Source organism: Vicia villosa, linkage group LG2 (assembly GCF_029867415.1).
Source record: "Vicia villosa cultivar HV-30 ecotype Madison, WI linkage group LG2, Vvil1.0, whole genome shotgun sequence".
Taxonomy (NCBI): Eukaryota; Viridiplantae; Streptophyta; class Magnoliopsida; order Fabales; family Fabaceae; genus Vicia; species Vicia villosa.
Window position 1 is genome coordinate 72,260,025 of NC_081181.1, and position 14,075 is coordinate 72,274,099.

The 14,075-nt window shown below is 36.8% G+C and overlaps 1 protein-coding gene across 1 annotated transcript; it reads left to right on the forward strand.

The window, feature by feature from the left end:
• Positions 1-11,230: 11,230 nt before the first annotated feature.
• On the forward strand, positions 11,231-11,875 carry LOC131649336 (uncharacterized). The gene has a single exon (XM_058919100.1). The coding sequence runs from the start codon at positions 11,231-11,233 to the stop codon at positions 11,873-11,875; it is 645 nt and encodes a 214-aa protein (XP_058775083.1).
• The last annotated feature ends 2,200 nt before the right edge of the window (positions 11,876-14,075 follow it).

Below are 14,075 nucleotides of genomic sequence, written 5' to 3' on the forward strand. Positions count from 1 at the left end.
CATTTCTTGCTTTGACGGATCTTCAACAGTGGTTTCCACCTGTACTTGAACTGGTTCAACTAGTGGCTCTTTGCCTCGAGCGTTGATATCTTGATTAGGAACTAGGACCTGGACTGGATTAATAGCAACATTTGGAGAAATTTCTGGTGAAAAGATCCTTCCACTTTTAAATTCCTATTTTCAGGTTCTCACAACCATTGGGTAGGTGTGCATAATAAAAGCAATCAGGGTCACAACCTGGAAAGTAACCAGCTCGGATTAGCTTTCTTTTGACTTCAAGGAGCGGAGTTGACAATTCTCTCACATCATAGATATAAACAGTGTCTATGATAGCATTAACGGTCTTGTCATGTTTCGGCATAGGTGCAGTGATGACATTTGGAGTCTCTGGAGGATCGAACTCAATTTCCCCAGCATCTATCATGTCTTGTATTTTATTTTTCAGGGTCCAACAGTGATCTGGGTCATGTCCTGGACAGTTACAATGGTATGCACATGTTGCATCGGGGCGATAACTCGGAGAGGAAGTGTTGACATTCTTTGGAGGGTCTTTCAATGTAATCAGATTTGCTTTTAACAAGTGCTGCAATGCTTGAGAGATTGGCATATTGATTCTGGTGAAGTTTCTTCTTGGTGCATCTGGTCGACGCGTATACTTCGGCGGTTGATCTTTTTGAGGTGCAGATGCAGAGATCAGAACTGCCCCTATAGACTGGTGATACTCACTTTTGCGACTTTTCTGATTGTTCATTGTATTGACTTCATTTCTCCCACTGATGGGCCTCTTTGTGGTACCAGAGGAGGAGCCTATTTGAATTTTTCCATTTTGAATACCGCTTTCGACACGCTGTCCTGTTAATATCAGGTCGGTGAAACCTGATGATGAGCTTCCCAGCAAATGACTGTAGAAAGGGCCAGTTAAAGTGCCCATGAACATGTCGACCATCTCGCGATCAGATAAGGGTGGTTGAACCCTTCCAGCCAGATCTCTCCACTTTTGTGCATACCCTTTGAAACTTTCTTTTGGTGCCATAGACATGCCCCGCAGTTGAGTACGGGTTGGTGCAAGGTCAGCATTGTATTGATACTGTTTGTAGAAAGCAGCAACCAAATCTTCCCAGGTATGAACTTTTGTACTTTCTAGTTGGTAGTACCACTCGAGTTGTGTACCCGACAAACTTTCCTGGAAGAAATGAATCCACAATTTGTTATCTGCTGTATGAGGTAGTATCTTCCTTACATAGGACCTCAGATGCAGTTTTGGGCAAGAAACTCCATCATACTTTGCAAAGACAGGAACTTTGAATTTTGGAGGGATAACAATATCTGAGACTAGCCCAAGGTCATTGAAGTCTAAACCAGGTATTTTTTGTATCTCCATAGCTTTCATGCGTTCTTCCAACAGCTGGTATTTGTCATCACCCTGCTCGTCTTCGGAATGATAATCTTCTTCGTTAGAAGAGAGGGAGGGTTTAGCAGAACCCTGGTTGCTGTGATTGTCTTCTCGATCACCTTCACCGACTATTTCAGGGATCAGTGCCTTTTTGGGCCTTTTGACTGGGATTTTGACCTTCCTTGCAAGGTGACTTAAGCCTACAGATCCTTTGGGCTTCTTTTTCTTCTTGATTATCAGGGCTTTTAGTTCTTGTTGCCCTTTTGCTAGCTCAAGAATTGCTACCTGAACTTGGGCGTTCTGTGCTTCGAGATTCTTGACGCTTGTTTCGGAATCCATCTCTTCTAACTGAAATAAACAGCGAGGAGATGAGAAACCCATCATGTGAACCTGTTATGCAATGTTTATGAATGAAATGCATATGCAATGTTTTCAAGGATCTTAGAATTTAGATTTGTTAAAAAAGAGAAACAAACATTTATTAGTCAAACAATTTTTTTCTTTTTTCTTTTTTTTTTCTTTTCTTTTTCTTTGCCTCATTCGGGCTTTACAAAATAAAGAAAATAAAGGATTCCTCAAGCCTCCCATGGACGCTTTCTCTTCGCACCTAGGAACGTGTTGATCTGCTGTTCTTCCTGGAGTTGTCCGGTGAGCTCCAACACTTTCTTCTCATAGTCTTGACAGTGTGCTTTGAAGGTGTCTCTTTCTTCTCTTAGTTGAACCCAAGATTTCTGCAGCTCTTCCAGGTCAGTTGGCATGTCCGAATGTAGAACAACTCGAGGTTCGTCCCTTCGACTTCTGGCTCAATAGTCACAGGTAGACTAGCGGGATATGGCATGATGAGTTTCTGAGCATGAGCACGCACCCATTTGAGGTAAGGTTCCATGGGAATAGAGTTCCATTGTCCTAAAGTTTTGCTTTCTACTTTGTAGACACTGCCCCAAGCACGTATAAACCTTCGTCGATATCTTTGGGAATCATCTTCGTAGTCGAACACAATGCCTTGGATAATCATGTCATGAGGACCGTTTCTTCGCGCATATCCAAATTGGCGCAAAGCTAAAGAGGGGTTGTAAGTGATGCCTCCCCTGATGCCAAGGAGTGGCACATTAGGGTACTCTCCACAATGGTCAATGATAGTGATGTCTCTTTGAAAGAAGTTGTTCCACCAGATATCTGAATGAGACAAAGACATAATCCTGCGAGACCATCTAGCCAGTAGTGGTATACAACACATAAGAGTTCCTCGTTTCTTCATGGTACGAGTGTGTAAAGAATGTAGTATGTCTCCCAGCAAGGTAGGTACCGGGTTGCGGGTTAACAAAATGTTGATAATGTGTATACTTATGAACTGGTCGGGATTAGGGAATAAAACCAACCCATAGATCAAAAGAGCCACGACTTCCTCAAAAGCTAGGTAACTTCTATTTTTCAGTAGTAATCGAGCCTTTTCCATTAAGAACTTAGCAAGCAAACCCTGGACTTCACTCTTTGTTTCCCAATTGGACTCGATTTCTGACTTTCGCAAATGTAAGGCAGCAACAATGATTTCAGGTTTTGGAATCCTTTCTAAACCAATGAAAGGTAATTGATCTCGAAAAGGTAACCCAATTAGTTCAGAGAACTCTTCCAAAGTGGGTACTAACTGGTAATCAGGGAATGTAAAACAATGATGCTCGGGATCAAAGAACTGGAAAAGGACCCGTATCATGTCTTCTTCAAATTTTGAGGTAACCAAATGGAGTAGGTGACCGTGCTTTTCAGTGAATTGAGCATTTCTGGGAAATTCTGATATTAAATCCTTTAATTCAGATGGTACTGTCAAGATGTTGATTCGGATATAATCTCTGGTAGCGGGAGCCATTACCTGTAAAAACAGAACAAAGGTAAACTCTTCGATCCTTGAAATGATTAGTTAGAAAATGATATGTTTATGATGCTTATGATGTCATGATGTCAAACATGTGGCACACACAAACAAATCAAACAATATCCTTAGGTTTAAAGGCTTGCATGAGGTTGATAGGTGATACCCTCCGCACTGAAGTTGAGTTGGTTAAAACCTGTCCTAGAATAGTATTCGGGTTCTATGATCCTTGGAGGTAACATCTCAATACGGCGCTCGGACGGCCGATCAAAATATTCCTCGAGGATAACTAACTTCGATCAATTTCAAAGCTAGTCACTTAATAGGCCACAAATCAAGTTCAACTAAAGGTTCTAAGACAAATTAGTGTTTAATGACATTTCGGAAGCCTAACATACTCCTTGATCGTTTTCAAGGGATATTAGTATAAACCAAAGTGTCGCACTAACGGTGACCACCAGATTAACCGTATCGGTACATGCCGTACAGTTTCATTGGTCTATTGTCACATACTTAAGGTATCTCGAGATTCGGGTTAGAATCTTTCACACAAGCAAATACCCAAACAAACCTTTTGAAAAATAGATCAATCAAGACAAGCAATTGAAAACATCGAAGTGATCTACACTCTAAGGTAACCTCTTTTGAAAACATTTTGTTTTTAGAAAGTTCTCCCCAGCAGAGTCGCCAGTTCTGTCGTGCGCTCGGTTTTTTACTACCTCTCGTGTGAGAGATACGAACTGACTCTTCTTTTGCTTTTTGAATTTTGAAAATCAGAGAGTCGCCACCGACTTTTATTTTATCCAATTAAGGAAAGGTTTATAAAAGAAACAGAAAAAGACCTTTAAGAGATTTTGGGTAAGGGGGTAGGTTATACAAAGGGAAGGTATTAGCACCCTTTGTATCCATGGTTATCCATGGGCTCTTATTTGCTTAGCTCACTTGTTTTGAATCATTTGTCTTGCCTTGAAATGCTTGTATGTGGTCTTAAAATTCATTTTGTAATTGACTTTATAATGATCCTTGTGCGGATGTATACAAAGTGTTTTACCCTTCGAAGGATGTTTTGAAAAAAAGAACGTTAACTTCGTAATGATCCTTGTTTGGATGTATACCAAGTATTGTCTTTTTTTGAAAGTTTTGTTTTGAAAAACAATGATATATGAGACATTTGTTTGTTTTGATTTGAGCAAGCAATTAGGAGGTCTACCCTAAGTTTATAAGGTCCTTTCCTATTTCCTTTAAAAAATTCTCCTTTTACCGGATGTAAACAAAAGTTCGATTTTGCATTTAAAACAGTAGAATTTGATTTTTGAAAAGAGTAACAGAGGGATTACCCTAAGAGGTGCAAGTGTGATTGTGTTTTGATTCAGATATTTTTGTCTTTGAAGTTAGTGATCTAACGCTTCAGTTTTTATCTTTGACATACACGCAGTTTTATATGTACTGGAATTAAAATGCGGGAATGTAAAATGCGGAAAGTAAATCTACGCTATTACATCGATTGTGCGAGAAATGTAAACTACGCTATTTACATGAATTTGACAACCTATACACTTTATCTAGGAATTTAAATTGCAATAAGATAAAAGAAATATTTTTGGTTTTTTGGATGGTTGATTTTAATTAGAATTAATGCATAATTAATTTAATTAAAATGAGAAAAAGGTAGAAATAAAATTTAAACCTAAAAATTAAGTTTAAAATATGTTCATATTGCTTGTTAATTAATTTTAAAATAAAAACTAATTTTTTTGATTTTTTGAAGTTGTTTTGAAAATTAATAAGTTAAATAACATATAATTATACAAATAATTATACACATAATTAAAACTTAAAGAGAAAAATATTTCAAATATGTACAAAATTAGTCTATAATATATAAACTAAATTTAATAAAAAAGAACAATTTTTTCTGATTTTTTTGATTGGTTGAAATAATTAAAAAGTAAATATATAAATATATACTAATTAATTAAACAAAATATTTTAGTTATAAAGGAAAATAAAATATTTTTATATCAAAAAATAATATATTATTTTATAAACCTAAAAATATTTTTTGTGTATTTTTTGGATTTTTAAAACTATTTTAAAATAGTTTTGCCAAGAAAATTATATAAAATGAAAAATAAAAACAATTGATCAGGTGTGGTTGGCTAGTAAGACTATAGCATGGACTAGCGCATCATATGCATTGGATGGATAACTGGCATGATCTGATGGTTCAGATTTTGAGGAGCATGATGTGTACAGAACCTGCAAAGCACTGAATCAAAAGTTATTTAAAAAACACGCGCGCGCCCTCCAACCAATGGGAAGGAGCCACGCATCATCTTCTTCCTCAGGAAGCACTTTTACACCGTTCATTTGCAGGTGGTGTAAAAAGCTCCAATCTATTACACCTGCAAAATAACGAATACAAGCAAAACGTAAAAGAAATTTGGCGCGATGCCATGGTTCAATTCGTCTGGTTCATACGAATTCAATGAGACCTCTTTGAACCTGTAATTTTGCCTAATTCGAGAAGCCCTAATTTTGAGATCAAGAACCCTAAAATGGTGGTTTCGTGTACAAGCACTCAAATCTCAATTAAACTTCCAGAAATGATCAGAACAATAAACCAAACTCAAATATATGTCTACATCTTGTTAAACATGCATGTATGGTTGAATTCGTGTTAGTTTTGGTTTGAACAAACCGTGAGCTCTAGTAGATGATTCTGAGTGTTTCAAGGCTTGCAATTGATATGGATAGATTCAGTGATGTTCAAGGATCGTGTTTGAGTGTTTAGTTTGGATTGAAACTAACTGAAACTTAAAATTCGAATTTTAAATTTCTTACAAAATTTCAAGTGTGTTACAAGTGTAGATTTTGTTCTGAACTTGTGTTTTTTGATTAATGAAGTATTCTACTTCATTTATAGGCCATAGAAGTACTTAAAAACTATGCTAAGAAGCTTTGATGGCTTTGTTGAATTCTTGACTTTTTTAATAATATGTAGCTTTGAATTCAAGCAACCATGGCTCAATTTTCTTCAACCTTCTGCTGTACCATCTCTTTGGGGCAGAGCTTTGAATGATTCTTGATGACTCATGCCTAAGATCAAAGCTACATAACATTGTCTTGCACCATTTCTTTTTCAATTTAATTTTAAATGTAAAATTAAACCAAAATAAAGAAATAAAATGTTATGGGCCTTAGGTTGGTCGTGGGAGGCCCTTAACATTATTGGGAACATGTTTGGATCATGTCAACTTAGCCCCTTTTGGAAAAAAAACACTTTTGATCAATGTTGTTTTCATGCATTTTCCCAAAATATAGCCAACTTCAACAAGGCATAAATCCCTCAATTTTTATCATATGAAGGAGTTCTTGTACTTTTTAGAAACCTCAAGATGTCCTCTACAAGCCACTTTGGAAACTTTTTTTCATTTGGAGAAGTTATCTTGATGTTATGGCCTTTGACAAAAAACCACTTTTTGTTGACTTTGAAAATGACCTGTAATGTCTAAGCTCATATTTTTCAAATGGTGAATCCAATGACCATGGGACCAATTGAATTTGAAAGATAATTGAATTTCCTTCAAAATAAGCTTTGGTTGGAATTTTTTGAATGAACAATGAGAGAGTTATGGTCAGTCAAAGTTCAATTGACTTTTTAGGAGAAAACCCTAATTTTGAAACTTAGGGTTTTGTTGATTTTTGATCTTTCCTTGATGAATTATGATCAACCAATGATCAAATGATGAATCTTTTGACAAAATATGGATGTTGACAAAAAATTTCATTTTTGACTGTCTGTTGACTTTTAGGTCAAACTGGTCGTCTGTTGACTGTTTGAGCTGCTGACTGTGCGTCTGAGCGAATTGAAGTTTGAAAATTTGTATGGTGGTACTTTGAGATATATGGAGATCCATGAAATCCATTTGAAGTCTCAAAAAACTTGTTCTCCTGAAAAAAAACAAAAACCCTAGTTAGGGACTGTTCGTGTAGGAGACAGTTAAGCGTACCTGATTTTTGTGTAGTGCTGAGTTTCTGTTGATCATGTGATGTTCAGAAGACTTCTAGAACAAAAATCTTGGAATTTTGCAATGCAAAAGATTGATTTGATTGATGGTACAAAACACGGAGAATTGCACTGTCAGCGGGTTTGACTGTCAACTGACTGTTCAGGCATTAACGTAGCAGTTAAAGTGAAAATTCAACAGTTAAAGTTAATTTAATTTTTTTCTTTTTGTTTTTTTGTTGTGTTGATGGTGAAAATTTATTTACATGAGTTGTTAGAAAAACACAAACATAATAAATAAACTATACGCGAACGAAATTACCGATAATAACCTTGAAAAATATTTAATGCACAGTGAAATAAATATTTAACTGGCAGAAAACACACAAAATATTATCTGGATAATTAAACTATAGTACGACAAATAATACGACATTTAATACTGACAGTACAAATATTACATAATATAATGAACAGTACGACAAATAAACGGTACATTATTTGAAAACAAAAGATACGACAAACTTTAAAAATGACGATTAAAAATCCAAGCTATAAACAACAGCATATAGATAATAGGAAGTGTAAACATCGCAGGTCCGCATTTCTCAGGACTATGCAGACAGAAGAAAGACATGATCACAGTAGAAACAGTGATGACTATAAGAAACAGTGTATCCACCCACTTTGCCTTTTTTGCCGGAGAAGAAGAGAAAATAAGAGGTAGAAATTTGAGGGATGAGTTGAAATTTGATGTGAGAATTTATGAAAAAAAATGAGAGGTATTTATAGAGTGAAAAGAAGGATAGAGACGTTGGGGAATGAAGTGATTCCGTACAAAAAGGAAAATTTGAGTGGTAGTAGGATTTGAAAGAAAGTGTATGGTAGGGTTTGAAAAAGAGAGATGTGTAGAATAAAGTTAGGATTTGATTTTGAAAGAAAGAGATTTGAAAAGAAAGGAAAAGATTTTGAAAATAATAGAATATAATACAAAAATTAGTGGGAAACAAAAAACTAATAATAATTTACTTGTTACCAGTACAGTCTGAATCCCCGGACTCTGCGCCTGCAAAAATTTAATTCTGTACCAATTGCGTCAGTGCTATTTATCTGCAAATAAATCTCAAATAAACAGCGTGTGTGAAATGGTAAACAGTAATTGGCGTTTGCGTAAGAATAAATTCAACAGCGAACCAAAATACCGTATAAGAAAAAATTCTAAAAATCGAGTATTCATGAAATCAGGATATTAATGAAATAAAATCCAAGATTATATGAAACTCCCAATTTTTAGACAGAAGTCTGTTGCCTTCTTTCTGAAAAAAGATGCGGGCAAATTTTGGGGTATAACAATGGTGCATCACCAAGCATTTTAATCAAGATAAAAGATCAAGAAAAGAAAACCATCAAAGCATATTCAATTTTAATAAACAAAAGAAATTCAGTAGCAAAATAAATTAAATGCCAAAATAAAATAAACTAAGGGAAAAGAAAATCAAGACTTGAAAATAATTAGGTTTTCTTTTAGGAAATTGAAAGTAATGAAAATAAAAAAAAAATTAAATGCAAAGAAATTAAGAAAAAAATATTAGAAAATGGAAGGAAAAATGGAACAAAATATTAAAAAGGGTTCCGTGGGTGTTGAACCCATGACGCAAAGGATAACAAACACACATCAAACCACTATGCCACCACCAACCAGTCATACAATAAACGCAACTAAACATAAAAAAGGAAAACAAGATGCGCCAACTAGTCAAAAGTTGTCAACGCATAAATTTGAATATGGCACTAAAGGGGAGCTTCATCCTTTACCTTTAGATCAGGCCACCACCCACCACTGTACACGGTAGTTTTTGCACCACAAATAGAAAATGAGCATACCATTCCCACTCAAAATCACTTGTTGAATCCAAAAATGACATTAGTTTCATCTAAAAAGGCTCTAACTCATGTAATCAAATGAAGATCAGAGAACCCCTAAAAATCAAAACAACTCCACGCAACGGTTAGGAATAGAAGTAGGAAAAACAACATTGTTGCTCTGCAAACAGATCAAGGAAATCTGGAGGAGGTGGGGGATGTGAGGAGAGAGGTAAAGGATTATTTTGAAAACAGATTTAGGAATAGTGGAAGACCAAGGCCAAGGTTATCAGGAATTGAATTCAATCAACTCTCTGTGGAGGATAGGAGGGATTTGGAGGAGGAATTCTCAAAAGAAGAAATTAGAGAGGTGGTGTTTAGCTGTGATGGTGACAGAAGCCCAGGGCCAGACGGTTATAATATAGGTTTCATTTAAAAGGTGCTGGGGGACTATGGGAGACAATATTACTCATTGTGTTCAAGATTTCCACCATAAAGCATCACTGCCTCGAGCTTTCACGGCCGCTTTCATTGCTTTGATACCGAAAGTTGAACAACCTCAGGGCCTTAAAGATTTCAGACCAATATGTCTAATAGGCTGCATATATAAGATCATCTCCAAATTGTTAGTTGCTAGACTAAGGAGGGTAATTGGAAAGCTTGTATCCAAAACGCAAATAGCTTTTGTGCCGGGGAGGCAGATCTTAGATGGAGTACTACTAACAAATGAAATCATAGATTTTGCTCAGAGAAATAATAGACCTTGCATGCTGTTCAAAGTGGATTTTGCGCAGGCCTACGACTGTGTGGAATGGGATTTCTTAAGAGAAATGATGAGCAAAATGGGGTTTGGGCACAAATGGCTGCAATGGATGGAGGCCACGGTTTTCAGTAGTAACTTGTCAATACTAGTGAATGGAAGTCCTACGTCAGAATTTCTCGCAACACGGGGTTTGAGGCAGGGAGATCCATTGTCACCTTTTCTTTTTACCATTGTGGCTGAAGGTCTGGCAAGCATGGTGAAACAATCTGTTCATATAGGTGGTTTTCGAGGATTCAAGATAAGCGAGGATGTGTCGTATGAGTTACTCCAATTCGCAGACGATACCATTCTGGTGGGTGAGGGAAGTTGGAGCAATTCGTGGGCATTGAAAGTTTTATTAAGAGGCTTCGAAATGGTATCTGGATTGAGAATCAATATGTGGAAAAGCAAGATGTATGCATTTGGGATTGATCAATATTTTATGCAGGCAGCGAGTCATTTTCTTTCGTGTATAATTGATCAAGTTCCATTCAAGTTCCTTGGAATAGTGGTGGGAGGTAATCCGAGGAGAACTAATTTCTGGAATCCATTAATATCCATTCTGAAAGCCAGATTCTCGCCTTGGATTGGGAGGTTATTGTCAATTGGTGGCCGTGTCACTCTTATCAACTCTGTTGTTAACAATCTGCCAGTTTACTATTTATCTTTCTTTAAAATACCAAGCAAGGTGTTAAAGGAAATTGTAAAGCTTCAGCGAAATTTTTTGTGGCACAATGCTACAGAGAGAAAGGGTGTGGATTGGATTAGTTGGAGAACAATCTGTAAACCGAAGGATCAAGGTGGCCTAGGGATAAAAGATATTGCGGTTTTCAATAAGGCATTACTTACAAAGTGGCTGTGGAGATTCATAAAGGAGGACAATGCATTATGGAAGAACATTTTAGAAGCAAAGTATGGGGCAATGCATGAAAGAATTCTTTTCAAAATTAAGAGGTCACCATTGTCTCGAAAGTCAATTTGGTGGAGGGACTTGATGCAACTCAGTGAGGAAAGGGAAGATTGTAGCTTTGGTCAGATGGTGCTGATTAAATTAGGAGATGGAGTGAAAACTCCATTCTGGACAGGGAGGTGGATTGGGCAGAGCCCACTATGCACGATGTTTCCTAACCTTTTTCTTATTGCAGGTAATCCGGTGGTGGAAGTGGCTTCGATGGGTGAGTGGATAGATAATGTATGGCACTGGTAGATTGAAACGAATGTTATGGTGGACAACATGGAAGCTCAGAGTGAGAAGGAAGAGTTAGTGAAGATTCTGGAGGGTATAGAACAAGAAGAATGGCCCAGGATGAGTTTGTGTGGATTTTGGATAGGGTGGAAGATTTTGTGGTGAAAGCTTATTATGCAAAAGTGGTGGCTGAAACGGCTACGTCAGCTGCAGAGATTGCCTCAAGACAAGCTAATAAGGTGATTTGGAAAGCAAGAATGCCGTCGAAAGTTAAGATCTTCTCTTGGAGATTGCTAAAAGATAGATTACCAACGAGGCTACAATTGCTTAAAAGAGACATCATCGTGGATAATGAAGAATGTTTGTGTGTTTTCGGATGCCCGATCAAGGAAGATGCAAAACACTTGTTTCTTCGATGTGACAAATTGAGAAGGGTGTGGGAAAAGATTCAAAGCTGGTTAGAAATCACAGTGACGGGTGGAGATGATTGCCGTAGTAACTATATGAATTGGTTTGAAGCTTTACATCAAAAAATTCCCGCGAGGAGGGCTGGAGTGTTTTGGGCAGTTGTATGTTGGTGCATTTGGAAACAAAGGAATGATATGGTGTTCAATAATGCAGTAGAAGATGTGGAAGAGATAGTACACAATGTAAAGATGCATTCCCGGTGGTGGATGGCTATTGGAAATAACAAGAGAATAGAATGTTCCTTCTATGAGTGGTTTAACTTTCCTATACAATGTATGCAATTGTAAGGGTTTTAACTCTACTTTTTATTCTGGGTTTCGATGCTTACAGGTCTGTTGGTGTTTTTTGGCCATGTTATTTCTCTGGCCTGTGTAATGTATTCATTGTTGGTTTGAGCACCATTGGTGCTTTATGATATATATATATATATATATATATATATATATATATATATACCATTGCTGATCAAAAAAAATTTTAAATGCCATACATCATGAATAAATGCACAATACATTAGGGCTTTTATTCCTTAGGTTCAAATGCACACAACCATATCAATAAAACATATAAATGATGATTAGAAAGTAGAGTTCAAAGTATGAGAAATGTTACCTATCGGAGAGAGTCTAATACCCCTTTGCAGCTACTTTCAAAGATGGAAAATAATGCCCTTAGCTTCCTTGAGTCTCTAGAAGTATGAATATGTGCTTACTTTGCTTTGAAATGCTCTAAAACTCTCTTCCCAATTCAACTTGCAGAGTGGGAAAATGGAGTTCGGAGAGGGTGAAATGATGAACACATAAGTGTATTAGTGTATACAGAAGTTTGTATTTAATGTGTGGATGGTGATTGTGAAGAAAAGTGGAAAGGAAAGGGGAAGGGAAGTGAGTTTCGAATGTTTGGTTTTTTGAAGGAAAGTGAGTTTTTGCAATGGTGATTTCTGGATGTTGAAGGAAAGAGCTTGTGTTTGAAGGGTAGAAAAACATTTAGAAAGGGGGGGTTTGAATAAGTGTAGTCTTAAAAACTTGAACGATAAAAATAAATTGCACAGTTATTTTTATCCTGGTTCGTTGTTAACTAAACTACTCCAGTCCACCCCCACGGAGTGATTTACCTCACCTGAGGATTTAATCCACTAATCGCAACAGATTACAATGGTTTTCCACTTAGTCCACGACTAAGTCTTCTAGAGTATCCTGATCACAACCTGATCACTCCAGGAACAAATGCTTAGACACAAGCTAAGACTTTCTTAGAGTATCCTGACCACCACGTGATCACTCTAAATACAACTACTTAGACACAAGCTAAGACTTCCTAGAGTATCCTGATCAACACTTGATCACTCTAGTTCCTTACAACTTAATGTAATCAAATAAGAGTTTTACAATGCTTCTTTAAAAGCTATAATCACAACAGTGATATTTCTCTTAACGTTTAAGCTTAATCTCACTAATATATTACAACAGCAATGTAGTGAGCTTTGATGAAGATGAAGTTTCTGAGCTTTGAGTTTGAGCAGCGTTTCAGCAAGTTTTTCAGAATAATTTCGTTCAGAATTGGTAACCTTGCTTCTCATCAGAACTTCATATTTATAGGCGTTTGAGAAGATGACCGTTGAGCGCATTTAATGCTTTGCGTATTCCGTACAGCTTTGCATTTAATGTTTCACGCTTTTGTCAACTACCTCGAGCCTTGTTCACGCTGTGTCTACTGACGTTGCCTTTAATAGCTTCCAACGTTCCTTTTGTCAGTCAGCGTAGCCTGCCACCTGTACTTTCTTCTGATCTGATGTTTGAATAAAATATTTGAATATCATCAGAGTCAAACAGCTTGGTGCATAGCATCTTCTTGTCTTCTGACCTTGAAGTGCTTCTGAGCGTGATACCATGAGAACTTCAGTGCTTCTGCTTCTGACCTCAAGTTCTTCTGATGCTTTCATAGACCCATGTTCTGATTCTGCCTTGACCATCTTCTGATGTCTTGCCAGACCATGTTCTGATGTTGCATGCTGAACCTTCTGAGACAAAGCTTCTGAGCGCTGATTTGTGCATACTCTTTATATATTTCCTGAAATGGAAATTGCAATGTATTAGAGTACCACATTATCTCACACAAAATTCATATCCTTGTTATCATCAAAACTAAGAATATTGATCAGAACAAATCTTGTTCTAACAATCTCCCCCTTTTTGATGATGACAAAAACATATATAAATGATATGAATTTGCGATCAGAAAGAGCAGACGGCTAAAGACAAATTACACAGCTATAGCATAAGCATGTGAATATGTCTCCCCCTGAGATTAACAATCTCCCCCTGAGATGAATAATCTCCCCCTGAAATAAATACTCGAAGAACTTTAATAATAAAAGACTTCCCTGATTATTTCGGTAGAGACGATCACATAAGCTTCTGTCTTTTGAAAATTCATAGCTTCTGACTTCTGCTTCCATTGGACAGCTTCAGAACTTGAATTTCTTTA

Bases quoted from the DNA above. Each gene is read 5' to 3' on its own strand.
- LOC131649336 (XM_058919100.1), top strand. From the start codon at position 11,231: ATGGCCCAGGATGAGTTTGTGTGGATTTTGGATAGGGTGGAAGATTTT.